The 25,595-nt window shown below is 38.7% G+C and overlaps 1 protein-coding gene across 4 annotated transcripts in view; it reads left to right on the top strand.

Moving 5' to 3' along the window:
- The window catches only part of RASAL2 (RAS protein activator like 2), a 357,686-nt gene that overhangs the window by 295,325 nt on the left and 36,766 nt on the right, over nt 1-25,595 (top strand). For all 4 annotated transcript variants that reach the window (XM_047076953.1, XM_047076952.1, XM_047076951.1 and 1 more), the window contains exons 6-9: nt 17,876-18,029; nt 19,805-19,903; nt 20,672-21,226; nt 24,705-24,849. In XM_047076953.1, coding sequence (XP_046932909.1) covers nt 17,876-18,029; nt 19,805-19,903; nt 20,672-21,226; nt 24,705-24,849 — 953 coding nt within the window. The remainder of the gene's footprint in view (nt 1-17,875; nt 18,030-19,804; nt 19,904-20,671; nt 21,227-24,704; nt 24,850-25,595) is intronic.

Genomic DNA, 25,595 nt, shown 5'->3' with positions numbered 1-25,595 from the left:
CTGCAGCATTATGCATATACATGGGAGGTGAGAGATTTTTTTATAGGCTCACTTTATTTTGTAAACTTGCACGAAATTTCACTTTAATTTCACAGTGTGCCCTCCCATTCCATTTTGCTTTAGGTAACCTAAAAGAATGCTTGGGTTGAGTTACTAAGAGATTGTATTCTCCTCAAGTCTCTGATCCTGCTGTTATACAGCTAGTGTACTTCAGCCTTTCCAGTGACCTAAATCCATCATGTGGGCCTGCCTCGCTGTCCTGCTTCAGTCAGTGGTAGTATCTTTGTGTCTCAAATACAGCATAATAAAAAGGTGCTCATTAATCTCAAATATTTGTATTTTTCAAATCCACTTGAATTATAAAAGTTTCCCAAACAGAAATTTTTCAAAAACTTTATTTTTCCCATATAGTGATATACTCACTAGAGTTTGGATGTATTACAGTTTAAGAAAAAAAACAAAAACAGGCTCTTTTGTCTTCAGATCATCTGGAGATGCAGGTAAATACAACTGAGGTACCAGATATTATCTTTTCACTTCTTCTATGAGTTCTTTGAATTGGTGCCCTTATAGGTGTGACCAAAGATTCTTTCAAAGACCCTGGTTTTCTTGGGTTGTGTTCATCAATTGCCAAAGTCCGGCCATTTCATCCAAAATGGTATATAGTGTCTAAATCTCAGTAGCAGAGCATTTCTGTTCTTATATCAAATCCATAGAAACTCTAGGCAAACCTAGTAACCAGCCCTTTTTTTCAGTTTTTAAATTGTGCAGTAAAATACATGTCTTTGTTTTAAAAAAGTGTTAGTACATAAATACAGATCAAAAAGCTGAAGTCGCCCTTCACCTTCCCCAGCGCCCCCTATAAATAACCTCATTAACAGTTTGTATATTTTCAAACCACTTTAAAAATCCATACACATGGAGCACCTGGGTAGCTCAGTCAGTTGGGCATTCAGCTCCTGATTTTGGCTCAGGTCATGGTCTCGAGGTTCATGGGTTCCGGCCCCATGTGGGGCTGACAGTGCAGAGTCCACTGGGGATTTTCTCTCTCCTCCTCTCTCACTCTGCCCCACTCCCACTCATGTGTGCTTGCTCTCTTTCTCTCTCTCTCTCTGTCTCTCTCTCTCTCTCTCAAATAAACTTTAAAAATTTTTTTAAAAATACATATGTATGTTTTACTTATTTTCATATGCGATGGGATCATATTACACATTTTTTTGTGACTAACTTTTCAGTATATTTTGGACAACTTTTATGTCAGTACGTGTAAATCTACATTATTTTAACAGCCGTCTTCTTCGTATGCTAGTTTTTTGTAACATATTTCACTTCTGTGTGGATATTTTAACTGTTTCCCTCCGTGGGGCACAAAATAGAGATGTAATGGACATCTTTGAACATATACGTTTTTTATCCTTATGTGATTAAGTCAGATTTCTGAAGTAGAACTACCAGGTAGAGTAGATGCATGTGATCAAATTGTCCTTCAAAAAAGCAATAGCAATTATCATTTCCACCAACAGATTAGGATTACTTTTATCTTTTAAACAGCATTGTACATTGAGTCGATATGATGGAATAAATAGCAATCATAAACACCTACGTGGTATTTACAATGTGCTAAGACCCTGTTCTAAGCATTTTACATAAGCTAACTCATTTGATCATCACAGCCATCCCATGAGGTAGTTACTGTAATGACTTCATTTTGAAGATGAGAAAACTGAGGCACAGAGAAATTTACGAAATTGCACAAGGTTAGAAAATGGCAGAACTATGTTTCGAATCCAAGAAGTCTGTCTCTAGAGTCCACAGTCTTAAACTTTATGCTATACTGCTTCTCAAAAAAAAGTGAGTGAAGGGGGATGTAGTTTTTTGTTTTAATTTGTGTCTGCCTAATGTCTAATAAGTTGAATGAATATCTTTTCACTTATTCTATGACTTGTTTACTTATTGCTTTGCTCATTTTTCTGCTGCACTATTTTGTCCTTTTTTTTTTTTTTTTTTTTTTTTTTTGCTAGGGATCATAAGCCACTATTACGCATGTTGCTAAAATTTTTCCTCTGGTCTGTTTCTTATCTTTTAAAAATCATGTCCCTAAATTATATAGAAGTTTTAGATCTTCATTTGGTCTGACATGCCCATCTTTTTCTTTGTGGCTTACCTGGCCAAATTTGACCAGAACACTGAAAAAGCCAGGGATCTGTTTCTCATTACATTTCTCATTACGATGCTGTGCAAATCACTTGATCTCTCCACCCCCCTTTCAAAAGGAAGAGAGATTCTATCTACAGGTATCAGAGAATAATGTAGTAGTGATCAAGATATGTGGAATTCTTCAAGGTTTTTGATTACCACAAAACTTATCTGTACTCATAGCATTTTAAGAAGATAAAATTATTCTCATGAGGTCTAAGTTACTACTTTAAGATGGCAGAGACACCGTTTTAAATGAGTTTTCCTACATATGACAAGTAAGCTTTTCTGTGTAAAATACCATGGAGTATTTTAACATGCAGACTTGATTGATCTAAAAGATCCTCATGGCCCCAGGTTCATCTCGCCAATGATCTACTGGTTACAAACACTGCTGTAAGGCTGTGGTCGAATTTGGTATCAGTGTTGCTTTTTGGATCAATTTCTAATAATCCTTAAACTAAGAATTTCCTTTGTGAAGTTGTGGGGCACAGGTATAAAAAGTGAAGCTTTGACAATATTTCTAAAAACTAAATTTCTTCTTTTTTTTAATGTTTATTTTCGGGGGAGAGAGAGAGAAAACACAAGTGGGGGAGGGGCACAGAGAGAGGGAGACAGAGAATCTGAAGCAGGCTCCAGGCTCTAAGCTGTCAGCATAGAAGTCTAACACAGGGCTTGAACTCTGGAACCAGGAGATCATGTCCTGAGCCGAAATCAGACGCTTAGCCAACTGAGCCATCCAGGTGCCCCTAAAAACCAAATCTCTTGGTATCTAGTAACATCCATGATATGTGACCGTTAGGTACACATTAGAAAGCTGTGTGCTACAAAGGAATGTAGAGATCTAAAGACATGGCCCCCAACCTCAGGAAAGTCCAATAAAAGAAGTAAATATCCAGGAGGAAATGGTACAGGTGAGGTGAGACTACTTCTGCTGGATATTCAGGAACGACTTTACAGGGCAGTGGCCTATGAGTGGAACACGTATAATTTGAACTTAGACACAGGGAGAGAGCTTTTCTCAGAAGGGAAATAATGAGCAAAAGCAGACAGTAGGAAATTATGGAGCTTGAAGAGAAATATTGAATAGATGATGGTGTGTAAATTGGAAAGGAAGGAAATAAGATTGGACAGGTAAAATTCCAGTTTTGAAGTTGGTAGGTAAAAAGCTGCTGGCTTTTTTGTCTTAAAAATTATTCACTATAAGAAACAGAAACAGGAACTCCATCTTTGATGGGACAAGGAGAAAACAGTGACAGGTGACTTAAAATTCGGGGAAGACCAGGTGTAGTTGCCGACAGAATGAAATCCTAAAATTGTATCACTTAGGATTCAGATCAGCTCGTAGTTAACAGATACTCAAAATAGTAATGGCTTAAATGGGTGAAATTACTTCTTCCTCACCTAAAAGAATCTGAAGGTGGGCCGTCCAGGGCTAAGGGACCAGGGCTGTTCGTGAGCTTTTTCCTCTGCCATCCCCAGGGTCTTCAAGGCTCTCTTTATGGGTACATTGTAGCTACTGAAGCTTCAGCCATAGCATCCATGTTTTAGGCATCATAAAAGGGCACCTGTCTTCCAGCTAAGTTAATACCCTTTAAAGCAGTTTTCCTGAAATCCCATCCAGTGACTTCTGTTTGTGTCTCATTGCCATCTCTTTCTGCAAGAGAGGCTGAGAAATGTTATACCTGATACATCGTTGTCCCCAAAAATGCAAGAGTCTGTTATTCAGGAAGGAGGGAGAAATAGACATCAGGAAAACCGTCTCTAACAAAAGAAGGAGACTGATTTACTCACCCGCCTCCAGAAGTCTGGAATGATTCAGCTCTCACCCAGCTCTAGAAGGCCAACAGTCAGGCTTACATTTATCACATAGCAAATGTGAGAAACTGAACCAATCCAGGTTAAAAAAAAAAAAAAAAAAAAAAAGCCTGCAGATAACAACATTTGTGTTCCCCTATTACAATCCTCTCTGATAATTCCACTCATAAGTATATCCAGGAAAAATGAAAACATATGTCACCACAAAAACTTGTACATGGAGTGTTCGTGGCAACATTATTTATAATAGCCATAAAGTGGTAATGACCCAAATGTCCATCAACTGATGAATGAATATACAAAACATGATGTATCCATACAATGTGTTACCGTTTACCCTTGAACCCAACACAGGAGTTAGGTGTGCTGACCACCTCCCCCCAACCTTGCACAGTTGAAAATCCATATATAATTTTTGACTCCCCCAAAACTTAACTGCTAATAGCCTGCTGTTGGTCAGATTCCTTATTGGTAACATAAACAGTCAATTAACGTATTTTGTATGTTGCATATATCATATATTCTATTCTTACAATAAAGTAAACTAGAAAAAAGAAAATGTTAAAATCCTAAGGAAGAGACAGTATGTTTACAGTCCTGTACTATAAATGTATTTACTGTATTTACTGAAAAAAAAATCCACTTATAAGTGGACCTGCATAATTCAAACCTGGGTTGTTCAAGGGCCAAATGGATTATTCAATCATAAAAAGGAATGACGTACTGGTACATGCTACAACATGGATAAATCTTGAAAACCTTATGCTGAGTAAAAAAGACCATCACAAAAGACCATGTATTGTAGGATTCCATTTATGAAATGCCCAGAATAAGCAAATCTATGGAGACAGTAGATTGGTGGTTGCCAGAGGCTGGGGATATAAGGTGGGGGAAGGGATGAATGAGGAATGACCACTGATGGACGTGAGGCTTCTTTTTGGAGTGATGAAAGTGTTTTAAGTGTAGATTATGGTGATAATTGCATAAATCTGAATATACTGAAAACTATATACGTTAAATGATAGATTTTATGGTATGTGAATCATATCTCAATAAAGATGTTAAATTATCAAAAAAAGAAAAAAGAAAAAATAGCAGCTGACCAGGAAATACTCTACGGTGAACCTCATTAGTCTATCAGCTCCATCCCAGTGTGCAAAGCTGCCATTATGCTGTTCAGTGCTTTGCTATTAAATATAAACAGATCACCGAGAATCTCCAGATATTGGAGGAAAGTCTCCAACATGAAAGAGAGCAAAACAAATAGGAGGGAGAAAAAAATAACCCAGAAGAAACAGAACAGAGCCTGTTCTGCACAGAGCCAAAAACACCTTTAAAATATAATGTTTTCAAAAGATAAGAGTGTACATCTATGAAACATTAACAAGATGTTATAAGAAAAGGAACATCAAAGGAACAAGAAGGAGAGCTTGGAAATTAAAAATATAGAATCTCAAGTCAAGTCACTCTCCCAGAAAGTGGGACAGAAATTGAGAAAATCAACCCAGAAGATGCTAGTAAAAGAGAACATAGAAAATTTTGGGGGGAGGAAATTGTTAAAGAAACAACACAAGAAAATTTCTCAGAACCAGAAAACATAAATGTCCAGGTGGGGTACCTGGGTGGCTCAGTCGGTTGAGCATCCTGCTCTGGGTTTCAGTTCAGGTCGTGATCTCCCAGTTTTGTGGGTTTGAGCCCAGTGTCTGGCCCTGAGGCAGCAGCATGGAGCCCGCCTGGGATTCTGTCTCTCTCTCCCTCTCTCCATGCCCCTCCCCTGCTCACACTGTCTCTGTCACTCTCAAACACATTTAAAAAAAATGTTTTTGCACAAGCATTAATGTGCAGGTTACAAAGACCACCAAATTTGCAGCACAGTGAATAAAAAAAGATAAGAGACCCCCCCCCAACACACACACACACACACACACACACACACACACACACACACATCAATTCACATCATCAAGAAATACCAGATCACCAAGACTTAAAAAATCTTAAAAGCTTCTGGAAAGAAAAAATAGGTTACATGAAGAGGAGGAGTGGGTGGATTGCATTGTATTTCTCAATAGAAATGTTGAAAACCAGAAGTCAGTGGAGAAAGGTCTTCAAAATTCTGAGTGGAAATTATTCTCAACCTAACATTCCATATACAGGGAAGTCCTTGAATGTTGTACTGAGGGGTTTGGATTTTATTGTATAAGCACTGGGGAGCCTTTAAACATTTTTGAGCAAGGAAGTGACCTAATTGTGCTATGTATAGATTAATCCAGGAATGGAATTTCAAATGACTTGGTTTGCAGAGACTAAGTTTGGGAAACCAGTGAGCAAAAAGCTATTGTAAGAAGTAATGGAGGCTGTAAGGAGGATAGTGACACTGGGAACGAAGAGGCAAAGACACGACGGGAAGACCATTTTAGCGGCAAAATCAATAGGATGTCACAAAGTCATCATAGTTCCAAAGCCATCTAATCAGATAAAAGCCAGTAAAGTGATTTCCTAGAATCAATATTGGCAACATTTTCAAATTAAAGCCATGTCAAGTGGGAGGGTGTTGGGACAGGAGAAGACTGATATTTATACCTTTCACATGCATTTTAGAAAGTTTAAAAAAGTGGGAAATGCTGAAGAACAGTGGTCATGCTGCCTTGTCAGGCATTGCAGGGCTCTGACTGCCCACCGGGCTGCCAGCCTCACTCTGAAAGGGCTGCTTACATTGGGCAGTCTTGAGGTAAAGATACACACATGAAGAAGAATTTTCCTAACCCCTCCAAACATCCCTCAAATGAAAACTTTCGCAGTAATGTCCTCAATTCTGAGGCTCACTGACAAAGCGAGGTTTTAAAGCAGACTGCTTGTTCATTTTCAGGAGACAGCTAAAAGCTGAGCATGGTGTTCATTTGTAGGGGGGACTTTGGAACGATATGCTGAGCTTCTTGAGTCTCTCCTTTTTAGAACCATTTTTTTTTAACTTCTTACTTTGAATTTATATACTCACCAGAAATTGTAAAAATAGTATATGGAGTTTTACAAACCCTTCCCCCAGCTTTCCCCAATAGCAATATCTTATAACTGTACCATAATATCAAAACCAGATCGTTGATCTTGGTACAATACTATTAAGTGGGACTACAGACTTCATTTAGTGTTCATCAATTTTTATACGCACTCATTTGTGTGTGTTTACAATTCTTTGCAATTTAATCCTACGTATAGATTTGTGTAATCACCACCACAATCAAGATACAGAATTGTTTCATTACCAGAAAAGAACTCCCTCTGGTACCTTTTTACAGTCATATCCACCTCCCCACACCCATCCCTGCCCTCTAGCAACCACTAATTTGTTTTCCAGCTCTATAGTTTTGCTATTTCAAGAATGTTATATAAATGGAATCATATAGCATATAACCAATTAAGATTGCCTTTTTTTAGTGCATAGAATGCCCTTGAAGTCCGTCCAAGTTGTTGCATCCAGCAGTAGTTTGTTCCTTGTTATTGCTGAGTAGTATTCCATCGTATGGATGTACCAGAGTTCATGGGCGCATTCACCCACTGAAGAACATTTAGGTACGCATGAAGAAAAGCCACGTATGCATAAGTTTTCACTGGTGTAAATGCACAAGACTGCAATTGCTGGGTGGGATGGTAAGCCCATGTTTAAGTATATGCGAAACTGCCAAACTATTTTCCAGGGTGTCTGTAACCGTTTTACACTCCCAGCAGCAATGTTTACAGGGTTGTTTACGTCCCAAGAGATTTTCACCTGCGTTTCCTTCTAGAAGTGTTAATGATTTTTAGCTTTTATATTTAGGTTGCTAATCCATTTATTTAATCTTTGGTTGCTTTAAATAGAAGGTCTTGACTCAGAACTTGTGTTCAGTCCCAGATACTAATCAGAACTTCATACTTCTCCCAGCCAAGCCGGTTACAGGGAGTCTGCCTTCCTTTGGAGAAGGAAATATTATAAATTACTTACTTCTCTCCTCATCTGCTCTTCTCTTCCAGCTTATTTACCATGGTTTTAGGTGCCCTTCAGGCTCTGGGCAACAGGAGACAGGAAGGCAAAGGGAGCTAAGAAAGTTCTAGTACTATCTTAACCTTCCATAATGCTGTCTGAGCCTGGCCAGTGTTCAAAGCTGACCGCTCCGTCATGGGGTGCTTGGGGGAATTCTTCACAGGTGTCTTGTCTTTGAGTCGCTCTTGCCTATGGTTTCCTTGAGGTTAGCAGGTACTTGTCTATCTTAGGTGTTGCCTAAAACTCCTTTCAGAACTTTGAGGAGGGAATTCTTGTTCTTCTGGTCTCTTCACCCTTCCAGTCCTCTGGTCCGCAGGAAACATCCATACATCCTTTGCCCTGACAGACCTCTAGGAGCGCAGGCTAATCCAAAAGCATCAGCCCTCTTGGGTTCTGCCACCAACGGCTAGTCATTTCTCATCATCTAGATGTCCCAGATGGAACCAAACGCCACCCTGTATGCATCGACTACCCTTGTGGGAGGCAGGGTGATGAGCCTCACAGCTTTCTCCAAAAATTCTCTCTTGCAAAATCCTTTCCCTTCTCCTTACTCTGACCACTTTTTATAGTCTTGTTCTGAGAGGATCAAGGTCATAGAACTGGTTCCAAAACATTTCCTGTGTAAAGTTCTACAGTTTGTCTGGTATTTGACTTCAGCGTACACATCTGTTTTATGTCTGTGTCTCAATTGAAACCTCAATTCTAATATCTCATCACATGTTTATGATACTTTTATTCATCTGTGGTCTTTGGCCTAACACACAAAGTGCAACATGGCCCTGTCCATACCTGACTCTCAGCATTGTCTCCTACCACTCCAATGAAAAGTCTGTCATTTACTTACCATACTGTTATGTATTTCTGTGCTTTTGATCTTGCCGCCCTCTCTATCCCAAATACCATTTCCTGTTCCTACACCCTGTCCTTTGTCATAACTCAGAACATGTTCTAATTCATACTCATGCCAACAGCACCCAAATCAGGAATCCTACGCCTTTGGACTTCTTTGCCCTGTTCTCCCCATATATCATCCTAAACTAGGCACCTACCCCATGTACCCACTAATGGCCAAACTTATGGGACTGTTATAGGACTACTACTTTCTACTGTATTTATCTTTTCATATTTCTGCTTAGTGCAGCAGCCTGGAAACTCCTCAAGAGTACAAACATCCTTTGTGCCCTCTTCCCCCAGCACAGTGCCTGTCTTATTAAGGAACTTAATGTTTGTTGGCCTGAAACCGAAGAGTCCAAACAAATTGTAGATAATAGAAGAAGAATAATCTTTTTCAATATGGTATACTTGGAGAGATGACAGTTCCTCAGAAATGACTGGATTTCAGGTTGTTAATTAATAAGTCTAGCTGTAGATTATGGTTTCTCTTACCAGTGTTTACTGCTGTGGGCCAATTAAGGATCCCTTAGTTTTATGAACTAAAATCCAATCCAATTGTATCCTGATAGCATTTTAAAATTCATTAGAATGCTTCTATTAAAAAAGAAAAGTTGTTTGTGTATATTTTTTCCTTCTGTCTTCATATTCTTCCAGCAAACAATATTTTGAAGACTAACTGTCTTGATCTCAGCCAAATGAATACTTTACATAAGATGAATTCATCACTGTTAAAAAGCCCCATGTCGGCAATGATAGCCCCATTTGTACGGTGCTGTAGTCTGTGAGATGTTTGTGCAATCATAGGTGATTACATTTGATTCTCAATAACTGTATGAGGTATAGGAAGAGAAATCATTATCCACATTTTACAAATGAGATAACTAAGTTTCAGAAAGAATGAACTATTTGTTCCACATCACATGTAGCTAGCGAGTGATTTGAAGTGACATAAATATATAGAGCTTTTGGCTCCTAGTTGAGTGCCTTTTCCATTATACTTTCTGTTGCACGTGTCCATAGGAATCCTAACTTGCTGAGGAAATGATTGAGAGGGAAGGAAAAATGAAAGGTAAAAAACACACATACACGCATACACACAAACATACTCAAAAGAATAGCTTTTAATAAAAGTAAAATAGCACGCAGTGATAACAAATGTGTCAGTTTGTGGTCATAATATTTCCACAATTTGTTGAAATAAAAAGCTAGCTCCCTGGGGTGCCTGTGTGGCTCAGTCAGTTAAACGTCTGAGTCTTAGGTTTCGGCTCACAGTTCATGAGTTCGAGCCCCATGCCAGGCTTGACATTGACAGCGCAGAGCCTGCTTGGGATTCTGTCTCCCTCTCTCTCTGCCCCTCCACAGCTTGTTTTCTCTCTCTCTCTCTGAAAAAGTAAATAAACATTAAAAAAAAAATCCAGCTCCTTTATACTCCTTTCATCTCCGCCCCGCCCATTTATTTTTGAGAGAGACAGAGTGCGAGCGGGAGAGGGACAGAGAGACAGGGAGACACAGAATCCAAAGCAGGCTCCAGGCTCCGAGCTGTCAGCACAGAGCCCGATGCAGGGCTGGAACCCACGAGCCGTGAGATCATGACCTGAGCCAAAAAGTTGGATGCTCCACCGATTGAACTACCCAGGCGTACTAATACAGCTGGCTTTCTTATGATCTTGGAATTGAAGAATCCTTTGTAAGCATAAACTGGGAGGACTAATTATAAATATGACAGGAAGAGTACGAATTTACTTAACATACAAAGTGCCACTTGTGTATTCAGAGAAAAAGTTTAGGAACACGAAATAGCAGTTTGTAACTCACAGAAAAGAGAATTGAGATTGCCAGTAAACATTAAAATGTCTCAATCTCGTAATTAAAGAAGTGCGTGCAAGGGCAGTGATGAAGTGCCATTCCTCACCAGTTATCCTGGCAAAAGTTTTCGAAGTTCAGCCCTATCCCATTTTGGTGATAGGGTAGAGAAACACGCACCTCTGGTAGGAGTTTACGTTGATGCCATGTTTTCTGTAGCATAATTTACCAGCATCAAAATTTTAAATGTGTGTGTTCTCTGATCTAGCAGTTTCACATCTGGAAATTTAAGCCATAAGTACATGCACATGTGCATAAAGATATGTCTACTAAGATACTTTTTGAAACTGGGTGGTAGTCAGAGAAAAAGAAAGAAAAGAAGAAAAAACTTACCTGATCATCAGGGACTACTGATCTACCATAGGCCCATGTAAGGGAATTTCGTATGGTTAGTAACAAGAGGCAAATTATATCTATGTGTTCCAATATGGCCAGAAGTCCAAAATACACTCTTAAGGAAAAAAAAGTATGGTAGAATCCCATTTGTGTGTGTGCGTGTATGTGTGTATACACATATATGTGTGTATGTGTAATGTACATGTATACATTTGGTTGTCTTTGTATAAAAATTTTTAGAAGGGGTCACAAAAATTATTAATATTTTATTATAGTTTATTATTATTGTCAATTGTTAGTATTTTCTACAGGAGATTGAGGAAGGTACCTATATTTATATTCTTCACCCTCTATCCTTCTGAGCTTTTGGAATTTATTACCATTGATTTCTTCATTGTTTAAGGGGAAGAAAATGATTAATTAGAAAAAAAAAAAAAACCTTCAACCTCATGTCTCCCTCTGGCTATTTCCTGTTGCCGCCTCTCCACCTTAGACTTCACGAGTTAGTCTCCACTCTCTCACGTCCCATTCATTATCACGGCAATCTCATTTTTGTCCTCATGGCTGAAATCACTCTTACCGAAGTCTCAATTATCTCTCAGTCCATATATCCAGTGGCTACTATTAATATTTTAACACACCGATCTGCAGTAATGGACAGTCCGCCCTTCTTGGGAGCTCTCTTCCCTGGGCTTTTATGATGCTTGACTCTTCCGGTTTTCCTTCAGTCTTTTAAATTCTTCAGTCTCTTTTGTCAGTTTTGTAGATTTAGGTGTTCACATACCTTGAGTTATTTTCTCAGGACCTTTTCTTGATCTGCATGTTGTCTTGCAGTAGTCACACTGTGTCAGTCCAGTCAGGCTGCCAGAACAGAACACCGTAGACTAGGCAGCTTCTAAGAAACAAATTTATTTCTCACAGTTCTGGAGGCTGGGAAGTTCAAGATCAATCCTCTGGCAGATTCAGTGTCCGGTGAGGACCTGCTTTCTGATTCAAAAGTCCCAACTTTTCACCACATCCTCATGTGGGGGAATGGGCTGTGGATCTGTCCTGGGTCTATTTCATAAGGTTATAAATCCATTCATGAGGGCTCCGCCTTCGTTATGTAATCACCTCCCAAAGGTCACACCTCCAAACAAGATCACCCTAGAGTTTATCATTTCAACATAAATTTGGGGGGAGATCGCAAACATTCAGTCTGTAGCAAACATCTAGTCTCATAGAAACCTGAAGCTTGTAGAAAACACCCAGCGCTCAACACGACAAGCGCCCTCCTTAATATCCATCACCTGTTTAACACCCCCCCCCCCAACTCACCCATTTCCCCTCTGGTAACCATCATTTCTCTATAGTTAAGAATCTGTTTTAGGGTTTGCCTCTCTCTTTTTCCCCATGTTCATCTGTTTCTTAAATTCCACATATGAGTGAAATGATACAGTATTTGTCTTTCTCTGACTTATTTTGCTTAGCATAATACACTCTAGCTCCATCTGTGTTATTGCAAATGACAAGATTTCATTCTTCTTATGGCTGAGTAATATTCCATTGTATATATATACCACATGTTCTTTATCTACTCATCAATCGATGGATATTTGGACTCTTTCCATAATTTGGCTATTGTTGATAATGCTGCTATAAACATTGGGGTGCATATATCCCTTCAAATCAGTATTTTTGTATCCTTTGGATAAATACCTAGTAGTGCCATTGCCGGATTGGAGGGTAGTTCTATTTTTAACTTTTTGGGGAATCTCTATTCTCTTTTCCAGAGTGGCTGCACCAGTTTGCATTCCCACCAACCGTGTAAGAGGTTCCCCTTTCGCTGGATCATTTCTTGGGGTTTTAAAAATTCGATATAGTTGTGCTTATATTTAATTTAATTAGCACTAGTAGATCTTATTCCATTTGCAATTTAAGGACAAAAAAAAAAGTAACAGGTATATTACCATACGGCACAATTTTTGTTAAAGAGATTGTTCCTAGTGTTTGTCATATTAGACGCTGGTTGAGTTTCCTGCCCTCCTAAACATGTTTTAATATTTACAATCTTGTCTTCCTTTGGTGCCTTCTTTCATTGCATGTATACATGTCTATGTACCAAAATAGGTTGAATGTCATTTTTGTCTATGATAATAAACTTCCTTACCATGAGTTGGTTAATTTAAATGACAGCTCAGGCTGACAAATATCCTATTTTACCATTAGCAATTGGGCTCATTAGACCATCCTGTTTAGAGGCTGAGAGCAGGGAGAGGAAAGACCAGCAATATATGTTACGTGTCCATAAATAGCTTTTTGCATGAGTGGTTGTGTGGTATACTTTTTAAAGCTAACATAAAAATCAGGGAGTAATTGAAGCAGTAAGGACTGGCTTTAATTGCAGCAGATAAACCAGTACAGCTGGTGCCATCAGGGTTCTCAGGAAGGACAATTTTTTGAGCCCACAAGTAGAAATTCTGGTGAGTGAGTTCTAATGTCTTTGTTGTTGCTGCTGTTGTTTAATCCAGGGAAGGAAACCTTTAAAATTATAGTACAGGAAAAGGTCTGCTCTTTCCAAAGATCTACCAGGTTGAAAAACAGTAAAATGCAGGGAACAAGTAAAGCAATGTTTTTCCCAAAGTGAGATCTGAGCTGCAATTTTAAAAAGCTTATTGGACCCTATGCACATGTGTTGGTAGAGTCCTGGGATACTGAATTTTGTTCTCAAACAGGGTAAAGTGCCTTAGGAGTACATACTGGTGAATGCAAGCGTGTATGGCCGCACCCACCCTACGGCTGAGCTATTTCTTCAAGAATTCAGCGAAGCAGTCTGGAATCATAACTGCCAAGCCCAGCAGAAATTCACCTGCACTGGAGTGCAGGATTTTGTGTGGCAATAAGCATTTTTAATTAAAAGTTTCCGGGATGATTTGGAACTGAATCTGTAAACACGTGGCAGATTTGAGCTAGCACATCCAAGCACCAATAGAACTTCGGGGGAAATACGGCTTTTAAAAGAATTTGAATGGTGAAGCTGAGAAAAATCCAGCTGTGTTTTACTTAACATCGCACTAATCAGAGTTCTTTGACTCCATTTTTTTCCCATCCGTGTATCCAGTGGTGTGGGTATTGGCTCCCGGTCCCCCAACCCTTCACTTTTGTCTTTTAAAGGCTGATTTTAGGTAGGGCTGTGGGTTACAGCACTGGATTGCTCAGTCGCTGTGGTGAGAAATGGAAAGCTTGTCTTACCTTGTAGTTTATCTCTTAAATAGGTCAGAAGCAGCAGATAATCTTCATCAGCAAAGCAATTAGATTTTTAACCCTTACCTATTACGTTGCTAGAGGCCTTGGAATTTACATAGAAATCAAGGTGGTCTGCTGGCCTTAAAATAAAATGTAAAGAATATGGTATTCCTTAATTGGAAGTAAAATTGCTTCTGGAAAGCGGTTTCCCAATTAAGCCAGGAAACAATTATATTGGCACCCTGAATTATTCTTGCATAATGTTTGGGATGGTGGGGGTTGGAGTTAGAGGTGCAGGTGCTGAGAAGAGAACCCTGTCTGGGAGTCAAGGGATTCACAAGGTCCACTTTCAAGGCTAGGTTCCTTGGTGAAGGTCATTGGCAGACTGGACTGGAAAAAACTGTTTTAAACTCATATTATTCTCTCAATAAATCCACATTCTACTTAACATTAGAAAAGTAAACTGTAGTGCCATACAGACAGAGCTGATAAAACTCTCTAGTAAGCAGATCTAAGCAAAATCAATTCACATGAAGGTACGGGAGGAGGTAAACATGATTTAGAGGGGACTTGAGTTCCTAATGCTGTTACACAGAAATATTTGCCCAGATAATACCTCTCCCCAACCTCAAGCCATTCCCAGGCTGCTTGACCTTCCTGTTTACTGTAATCCTGCTTCCCTGGGAATTCTCTCTTCTCAGAGATACTTTTTCCCAATACAGGAAGGGCTTGTTTATTTATTGAGTAGTAATGTAGAGCATGCTAGTGACTTTGGTGTTCACATCATGGGTGTGTGGGTGTGCACACACGTACATACATGCATAACAATAGGGGATTCTGAACTAAGTATTAATGATGAAATTTCAATAAGTAGGAGGAGTTTTGAATTCTAATTCCAGACGTCTTGGTTGTAATATCTGTTGATGGCTGCATTTGAAAGTTAAACCTGGGTTTCGAAATGAAATCCGTTTAGCATTGGAAATACAGTGAATAGGAATTTCATCCAATTTTCTCTTTTAAAAAAAACGGTGTAATCCAGATAAGTTAATATAAGATAATACCTAGGAACATTAAACTAGGGTGAACACTGCAAAGGAAATAGAACAGAGGTGCGAGGAAGGTTGTGCTTGCAAGGCGGGATGTAGCAAATGCCTTCTGCTGAGGGCAGGGAATCACAGAGAAGCAAGCTAAAGCTGAGATTCGCCCCTGAGTTAAGAGATTCTCCTCTGCCCCCACAGTTGCCTATGGTTTTTTTCCTACAGCTTTTGACTTTGAGAAACTGTTAATGGAAATGAGCAGGGACGTTGCTGTTCCTTCCTTTCTGTCTTAAGATGGTCATATTCGCAGAGCGAGCTCCTGAGTCCTTCAAACCACAGCCTCTCCCTGCTGCCTCCCAGCCCTACTCTCCGGATAGGTGGAGCACCATGGCAACAGGCCCAGCCTGGAGCCCAGAACCTTGTTTGTGTTACCTGAGGGGCCGGATGCAGCCTGAGCAAGAGAAGAAGGAATATTACCTATCCTGCTGCCTGTTCGGGAAGATGACTTCTTGTTCCCTTGTTTGTGTTTCTGTTCTACTTCTGTTGGAGCCTTGAAAGCCTTGACACTTGGAAAGCGTTTATCCAGAGATGTTATCAGTAACAGAAGGCAGCAGGGAACCTCTCTCCTGTTGGTTCTTGTCTTCTAAACGAAGACATAGTTCAGAAAGTGACTTGCTACACCGTGACACGTAGCCCCGCTATGATTTGGGGTTGCACTGCCAGGTGGCTGTACAATTGCTTCATGTAGGTAGGCGTTTATTTTGTTTAAAATAAAATTAGTTTATGTTTTAGAATATTTTCCTTGAGAGCTTTCAAAATAAAAGCGAGCCTTTTGTCATACCGCCTTCTATTTAAAATATACCTTAATCTCTCCTATCGGGAGGCTCATTCCCAGAGCATGAGAGACTGTTCCCTTCCAAACAACTTCTCCTGGGAAAAATGGGCTGGGATTACTGTTTTATACGTGTTTTTAAAAAACGTTACAGTATCCTGTTAATCAGCTCCCTATGAAATGTACTGGGAATGGTTATACGGTAACTCTGTTAAAATAAATTTTTTTAGCCTTTAGTTATTTATAGTTGATGGCTGTGTTTGTAGTATATAAGTTATTGTTTTATCCAATAGAACAAAAGGAAATAAATGTTACCTTGTTATATTTTTATGTACAAAACAGTAAGTGGCATTTGTGCCTTTTGTACGTGTTTTGTGTACATTTTATCAATGGGAAATATAAATATTGACTTTTTGACCTTAGAAAGGCTGCTGAGTATCAGAGCACATGTTTTTCTTTATAAACATTAAAGGGCAGTTGTTATTTTTTTTTTTTATGTGTGTGGACCTAAGAATGGACTCAAATTCTTACTGCTTAGGATGATTCTTACTATATGGAGTTTGATTAAACAGTGTTACAATAATGTTAACATAGCCATTTCAAGGAAATAAATAAAGCTCCTTATTTACTGCTTTACAAAAACAAATGTCTTTACACAGGCATTTCTTTTTGACTGGGTTACTTCTGCTTAAATATATGTATTTAGTTCTGGGTGTTTTAGTCAATAAATTCTGTAATTATTGAGTAACACTGCTTGGCTTTCCAGTTCTGGATCCAAGAATATTTCGCTTTTATTGCTTGACTTCATTAATTCTTCCAAAGAGAAGGCAGCGAGGGACTAGCTACTGTCATGGCCAGAATCATTCACAGCATTCGTCTTTAAACAACCAAGAAACAGAATCAGCCAGGATGCCTGAATGGTGTTGACAAAGATTCGTTCTTCTATATGAGTGTTTGAACATTTCTTTTGAGGGTGGGAGGTTTCTTCAAGGCATTTTATTCTTTATTCATGTTTATACAGTAAAGCATGGATATGACCAAATGCTTGCCAGAAAAGAATGCCATATTGAGATGGAAATCAGATCTTTTGAAAGGCAGCGTCTTGTGCTGAAAAGTTTGGCTTTGACTGTGTATGAGTGTGTTCATTCTGCCAAAGCAGCAAGAAACAGAATGAGGATTCAGCCACTACTGTTTTGTCAAGGATAGAAGAGGTTCAAGCTATAGCCTGGAAAAAAAAAAAAAAGAAGAAGAAAGAAAGAAAAGAAATGAAACATGTCTTTTGATAATACTTTTGCATGAAAACAGAATACATAGGCCAGTTGAGTAGTATGTATTTCTCCAAGATAGGCATGAGAATAAAAACAACGTGGGTAGTGGAGCTTCTTGAACTCCCTCGATAATGGTATAAAATTACAGTATGTTTTTGTGCTTTATTGAAAAACAAGTGTGTATGTGTGTGCACACCCAAATGTATATGTGGCTGATATGTGCCATGCGAATATGGTTACTATTATTGTGGATTAACTGTCCGTTTGCTGCTTAATTTATTTTTCCCTTAAGCATTTATGCATTCGTTTTCAGCCTCCCGTGCATTCATCTTTCATTTTCCTGTTGGCCATGTAGTACGCTATCTAAAATATCTTTTCCTACTTTTAGGGCTCGTGGTCTGCCTAAACTAAAAGAGTCACGTTCCCATGAGTCCTTGCTGAGCCCTTGCAGTGCAGTAGAGTGTCTGGATCTTGGCAGAGGAGAGCCCGTGTCAGTGAAACCACTCCATAGTAGCATCCTTGGACAAGATTTCTGCTTTGAGGTAAAAAGCATAGAAAGAAGGAAGAGTGATTAAACACCAAACGGATTTTCTCTCCAGTAATTTTGTGATTTCATTACTATGGTATTGATGATTTGATCATCATTAAGTGACTCTCAGTTGCTGAAAATTACCTACTTATAGGAAAAAGGTTGGGAATCTATTAATCTAATTACATTGGTCATTAAAGTTATTAATTATGGCTTCTCATTCCTTTTGGCCTAGTCTGCCTTCAAAATAAATGTGATCTTAGTATATTCTTGGCAGAGGTTACAAGCCTAACAATAACTAAGCTAGTATTTTAATTTTTCAGTCTTTGATAAAGATATCACCCAGCATGTTATCTTTCTCCTAAAAATTTAAGCCCCCAACTTTAATGATTCTTTGAGGAGATTGACCAAGACCATAATTTTCTGACCATAATATGGTTGGTTTGAGATCTGAGACTATGTCTTATTTATTTTTATAATCCCCTGCATATAGCCCAGTCCCTGGCACATTGCAGGTGCCTAAATTCTTGAATGGATAAATTAATTGCCCTTCACCAGCAAATTATGACTATCACTTTTTATAAGGTAATTTGTCCCTCCCAAACTAAATGTAAACTCCTTCCTAAACTAAACTATTGGCCATTTGCAATTTAAAATTTAAAACTCGTGTGTGTGTGTGTGTGTGTGTGTGTGTGTGTGTGTGTGTGTATAATTGTTAGGGTTATGATTTGATTAATTAACATGAACTTACTAAGTAACTAGTGATGAATCTTATGATAGATGGCGTGGAAGTTGAAAGGTGTTTGATTCCTGTTCTTTTGGACCTGCCCTAGCCCAACGAAATATAATGCAAGCCAAATATGTAATCCAAAATTTTATTAAACCCAAATATCACCGTTTTAACATGTCACTAATATAAAATTATCAATAAGCTTTTTTACATCTTTTTTTTTTTAAAGTTAAGTCTTCAAAAGCTGGTGTGTATTTTACATTTACAGTACATCTCATTTTGGACTAGCTACATTTCAGGTGCTCACTAGCTACCATATTGAACAGTACACATAATCTGATCTGATTTCACTGGGTTACAACCTTAGATTGAGTTAATATGTGAGCACACTTCAACAATTTGAACAGGTCATTTATTGGTGTTCTTTTTTACAGAAGTCAGTTGAATTTTTTTGTATTTGTGGAACTCAGTTCAGCAGGCTGTACACCAGGCCCAGTGTTAGGTGCTGAGGTATAAAGATAGCATAGTTCATTTTTAAAGGAAAATGATAACAGTGGTCAGTAAGAAATGGGTTCCAAAGACAGTAATTCAACAGTGCTAACTCTTTTTACTTTCACTTAGTACCTGTTTTGTAATATTATAGTGAAGGCAGTCCTGAGAGATTTGACAAGCTGTTTTAGAGGCTCTCTTGTGTTTTCAGCTATTGTTTTGTTAACTCACTCAGAATCGAGCATATTTGTTTACAAGTGTTGAAGATGTGGCCTGAAGGTTTTTAATTTTGATATTTCTGAACTGAAGGCCAGTTTTAAGTTCCTGACCTAAATTCTCAATGGCCTTTGTTCTCCTACCTGGAAATGCATACGGATGCTACCTACATACGAGAACAAAAAGCAGATGTAGGTGTAGAATATAGACATCGCAGAACTACCAAATATCATATCTGTTTTCTGAATTATGATTTGGGTTCATAGCATATTCCTAAACTTTTAAATGATACAATGATGAAAACACAGCCCGCAAGCCCTATGTTTCCTTTTCTCTAATCTTTTATGTTGAAGGTTACCTACTTAAGTGGAAGTAAATGCTTCAGCTGTAACTCCGCTTCAGAGAGAGATAAGTGGATGGAAAACCTCCGTAGGACAGTTCAACCAAATAAGGTAATAGTGGCTTTGAGTGTCTAAAAATGTATAACTCTGTAATCAGTAAGTTGACAGAAGGTAAATGCAGCAATCATACCTTAATTTTTATAGTGCTTTTAAAGCACATTTACTTTTACGCATGTTATACTCAAAATAATCTTATTGCAGATATTATTGTGATTTTACCAATATGGGTAAGAAGACTCCGAAGTTGGGGCGCTTGGGTGGCTCAGTCGGTTAAGTGTCTGATTTCGGCTCAGGTCATGATCTCACTATTCGTGAGTTCAAGCCGCACATCGGGCTTTGTGCTGACATCAGAGCCTGGAGCCTGCTTCAGATTCTGTGTCTCCCTCTCTCTCTGCGCCATCCCCTCTCATGCTCTGTCTCTCTCTCTCAAAAATAAATAAACATAAAAAAAAAAATGACTCTGAAGTTATGTGACATGCCCATGTCCGAAGCTGGTGCATGACAGAAATGGGACTAGAACACTAGTTTCTGAACTGCTTCTTTTTTTATTTGCAGAAACTAGGCCAGTTGCCACTAGGCTGGCTATATTAGAACTTACATGATATTTTTTTAACCCAAATAAATTGAGTACATAAGGCTAAGATTCTGATATCTTCTTGTTTAGAGTTTGCTATTATCCTGAACAAAGAGATAGCAATCCCTTTCATTATTTAATGACCACCCTTAATAAAGTATATAGTCAGTATCACCTCCTGTAAAGGAAAATGTTGTTCTTCTGGGATTTCAGCTTTCAAACTCGAACTCGTTATTTTTTTACAGGACAATTGCAGACGAGCTGAAAATGTTCTTCGTTTATGGATCATTGAAGCCAAGGACCTTGCCCCTAAAAAGAAATATTTCTGTGAACTGTGCCTTGATGATACCCTCTTTGCTCGTACAACCAGCAAGACCAAAGCAGATAATATTTTCTGGGGCGAACATTTTGAATTCTATAGCCTTCCACCTCTTCATAGCATCACAGTTCACATTTATAAAGATGTGGAAAAAAAGAAAAAAAAAGACAAGAATAATTACGTCGGGCTAGTCAACATTCCCACTGCCAGTGTGACTGGTCGCCAGTTTGTAGAAAAGTGGTACCCAGTGAGTACCCCTACGCCCAACAAAGGAAAGACAGGCGGACCTTCTATTCGGATTAAATCGCGGTTCCAAACTATCACCATTCTGCCTATGGAGCAATACAAAGAATTTGCAGAATTTGTCACCAGCAACTACACCATGCTGTGTTCTGTCCTTGAACCAGTAATTAGTGTGAGAAATAAAGAGGAGTTGGCTTGTGCCTTAGTGCACATTCTTCAAAGTACCGGCAGAGCCAAGGTAAGTGGAAAAGGAGGGTTACATTACCCAAAATCTCTTCCCTACATGTTATGAACAAATAACCATACTATGTTTGGTATAGAAATCCAAATTGGAGAAGTATGCTTTGCTATCAGTAAAAAAAAATAAAAAAATAAAAAAGTAGGAAGGAAACCTATTAGTAGTTGTCACATGCAGAAAAGATGGGGATTATAAAACAAAGAAGTAACATGGAGACACCAACAGATATTTATTTAAAATCCATTTGCGTGAAACATAGATACCAGGGCTAGCTCCTTATTATCTGACAGAACAAATGGTAGAATTGGTGTGCTAATCTCACAGTGTGTTCAAGATTATCTTTAGTTCCAGGGTGTGCTGTATGATGGTTTTGCTCCTCACTATATATATTTTTTAATGTTTATTTGAGAGAGAGGTACAAAGTGCGAGCGAGGAAGAGGCAGAGAGAGAGGGAGACACAGGATCCGAAGCAGGCTCCAGGCTCTGAGCTGTCAGAACAGACCCCGACATGGGGCTCAAACTCATGAATTGTGAGATCATGACCTAAGCCAAAGTCAGATGCTTAACCAACTGAGCCACCCAGGCACCCCACCTAACTATGTTTTAAGTTAAGATTAACTGATGACTCTATTCCCTAGTCACAGAAGTAGGAATTCCAGAAGCATAGTGGGCATCAGCAAGAGTCTTCATGGAATTAAAATCCCTTGGTATTTCCAAGGGATATTATTTAACTGGTAGCTGTTTGATGACAGTTTTTTTTTTAATATGAAATTTGTTGTCAAATTGGTTTCCATACAACACCCAGTGCTCATCCCAATAGGTGCCCTCCTCAGTGCCCATCACCCACCCTCCCCTCCCTACCACCCCCATCAACCCTCAGTTTATTCTCAGCTTTTAAGAGTCTCTTATGGTTTGGCTCCCTCCCTCTCTAACTTTTTTTTTTTTTCCTTTCCCTCCCCCATGGTCTTCTGTTAAGTTTCTCAGGATCCGCATAAGAGTAAGAACATATGGTATCTGTCGTTCTCTGTATGACTTATTTCACTTAGCATAACACTCTCCAGTTCTATCCACGTTGCTACAAAAGGTCATATTTCATTCTCTCTCATTGCCAAGTAGTATTCCATGTTTCATGATAGTTTTATCTAACTTCATCCTGGATAGAAGAAAAAATTGAGGAAGATGGAAAAAAAAAGGAATATACTAATTATATGAAGAAACCCACCCCACTGATAGACTCTGTGATCAGCCTGAACTATGATAATTACCATCTCTATGAGCCATATTCACTAGCCTGAGTCTCCATTATGTTGTATGCAAATGGATTATGGTAAAACCGTATTTTAGATGTAGAAGATTTCACAGCTAGAATAATTTATTTAGAACCAAACAATAAAATTAAATGCTTTTAAGGTTTCTTGATATAAATCAGAATATATCCATATATCCAATTTTAATAGTCCCTTATCTAACTGCCTTCCTACTGATTATCATTTTTGTAGTTGAATTTTGTGATAATAATTTTAAGTTTTCTAGTGTTACAAATAGCTTACAGGTTTGGGGTCAGGTGTCATTGAAATTTTGAGCCTCATCTTTGAAATTGTACGGATTTGTTCATTCTGCTCTTCTATTACTTGAGGTTCAAGGATATGTATGTAGGATATTTTTCAACAACCTTATTGAGATACAGTTTACATATAATACACCCATTTTAAGTGGAAAATACAATGAGTTTTGCATATTATGTACCCTGGGAAACCACAACAATCAAGATAAAGAAAGTTACCTTCACCCCGATAACTTTCCACCTGTTCCTTAGTATATGAGTTTTAATAGTGACCCCTCACTTTGTTGAGCTTCCCCAGAGTAAATCCCATTAATGTTCAAAATGCTTAAATTTAAAATAAAAGTAAGTCAGCATATTTCCTTTGTTTTTGGTTTTGGAGACTTTGAAATATACAATGGATATATTACATCCATTGTATGTATATATACATATATATCACAAATACATGATGTTGTTACATTTATTTTTAATTTTTTTTTTCCAACGTTTATTTATTTTTGGGACAGAGAGAGACAGAGCATGAACGGGGGAGGGGCAGAGAGAGAGGGAGACACAGAATCGGAAACAGGTTCCAGGCTCCGAGCCATCAGCCCAGAGCCCGACGCGGGGCTCGAACTCACGGACCGCGAGATCGTGACCTGGCTGAAGTCGGACACTTAACCGACTGCGCCACCCAGGTGCCCCAAATGTTGTTACATTTAAACTGAACAACAGTAAACATTGAATTTTACATCAAGTTAATTTTTTTTGAGTTTATTTACTTATTTTGAGAGAGAGAGAGGGAGGGGCAGAGACAGAAGAAGAGAGAGAATCCCAAGCAGCCTCTGCGCTATCAGCCCAGAGCCCGACATGGGGCTCGATCTCACAAACTGTGAGCTCATGACCTGAGACGAAATCAAGAGTCAGATGCTTAATGGAGTGAGCCACTCAGGTGCCCCCATCAAGTTAATTTTTAGGACTGTTGGGAAAAGGAGCAGTTATTTCTTAAGGGCTTTATTTCTCTTTATGCCTTTTTCCTGGATGGATGGACGGATGGATGGATGGAGATAGGTAGGTAGGTAGGTAGGTAGGTAGGTAATTAGCCTAGAAAATGAGTTGAAGTGCTAAGTTTAAGAAATTCCGTGTTGACACTGTGGACCAATTTGTAACTATTATATATTGAACACCTAATATGTACCAGAAACTATTAAATGCTGAAAATCTAGAGATGACTAAAAATACACACTATCTTTGGCCTCATGGGGTTTATAGTCTTCTGGGGAAAACAGATAATAATTGAGTACTTACAGAAATAAATGTGTGATTACAGTCAGAAGTACATAGAAAAAAAAAAAAAAGACATAGGCACTACAAGAATGGGGAATACGGGACCTGACTGATGCTGGTCAGAGAAGGCTTCATTGAGGAAATTATGTACACACTAGGATCCAAAGGATTTGAGGAATTATCTCCATGCCCCTGGGGGCAGGAACAAGGGTGGGAGTGAAGCAGACCTGAGAACAGCATTTCTAGAAGCTTTGTGGTAAATAGCATCTTGTGTTAAAAAGGTCTTGATATATTCAAGGGCCTAAAAAAAAAAAAAAAAAAAAGGCCATTGAAACTGGGACAGAATGCAGAGAATGGTATATGAGGAGGTTGGGAAGGTAGACAGAAGCCAGAAAATGTAGAGACTCATAGGCCACATGCAAAAGTATGGTCTTTATCTAAAGTGTAATGGAAAACCTTTGAAGCAATTTTAAACTTAGAGCTGGTGGTACCTAAGCTTTTATCCTGGCTGACTTTTTTTCTTACAAATGAATCAGGCACCTTTAGTGTTAAAGCAGCATTTCTAGGATGTCTGATATTTCATCGGTTTCTTCTAACATATATTATTTATTCGGTTGCTTTGTGACTGACTGAACATTATTCCACCAGGATTTTCTGACTGACTTGGTGATGTCTGAGGTGGATCGCTGTGGAGAGCATGATGTCTTGATCTTCAGAGAGAACACCATTGCCACCAAATCCATTGAGGAATACCTCAAGTTGGTGGGACAACAGTATCTTCATGACGCATTGGGTATGGAGAAGCAAAACATTGCTTTCTTTGCCTTTCAATTTTGTTTTTTCACCCTCGTAGGACAAACAGATTGAACTCAAGTTCAGCAGGTTACTAAATCCTAGCTGACTAGAGTGTTAAAGTTTGAGTTTCAGCTGTAAGCCTCTGCACTATTCACCAGTAGTACTGGTTTATTGCACATTGGTTTATTACAATAAATGTACAGAAAGAGAAAGCCCATCAGTATATGCTGCAACTCCCAGGCGCTCAAGTTCCTGATGCTGAGATACACACCATGAGTAATGTCACTACTAGATCTGGGGGCACCCGTTTCCCCCAAAGTGTTGGTTATTTACATTATGATATAAATAGGTTATGTAATTCTTGAAAGTGTTAACATTTGTTATCATGCATTGAAAATGAAAAAACTCTTACCAGTTCCCACAGCTCCCAAGTTTTGCCTTCAAGATCTCCAGAATTTTTAACAATTACTAAATTTTGCCCAGACAGTAGTTCTTGCTGACTAGGCTACTCACCTAGAATTCCAGATCTGGTCTTGAAATTCACACAGTTAACCTCTAGAGTAAGGCACTGGGCTGGGTGATATACATCATGATAAGGCAGATGTGAGTTTCTTGAACAATTTCTTTTATCTCCATATCCCCAGTACTTCCCACAGAATGTAGAGCAGCACCATCATATGGAAACATAATGTGAGTCGTATGTAATTTAAATTTCTTAGTGGTCACAGTGTTTTTAAAAGGGTA

Source organism: Lynx rufus, unplaced genomic scaffold (genome assembly GCF_022079265.1).
Source record: "Lynx rufus isolate CCGP_SWC_20201006 ecotype Redwood Valley unplaced genomic scaffold, mLynRuf1.p SCAF_15, whole genome shotgun sequence".
NCBI classification, from domain to species: Eukaryota; Metazoa; Chordata; class Mammalia; order Carnivora; family Felidae; genus Lynx; species Lynx rufus.
This window is presented reverse-complemented; position numbering and strand designations above follow the sequence as displayed.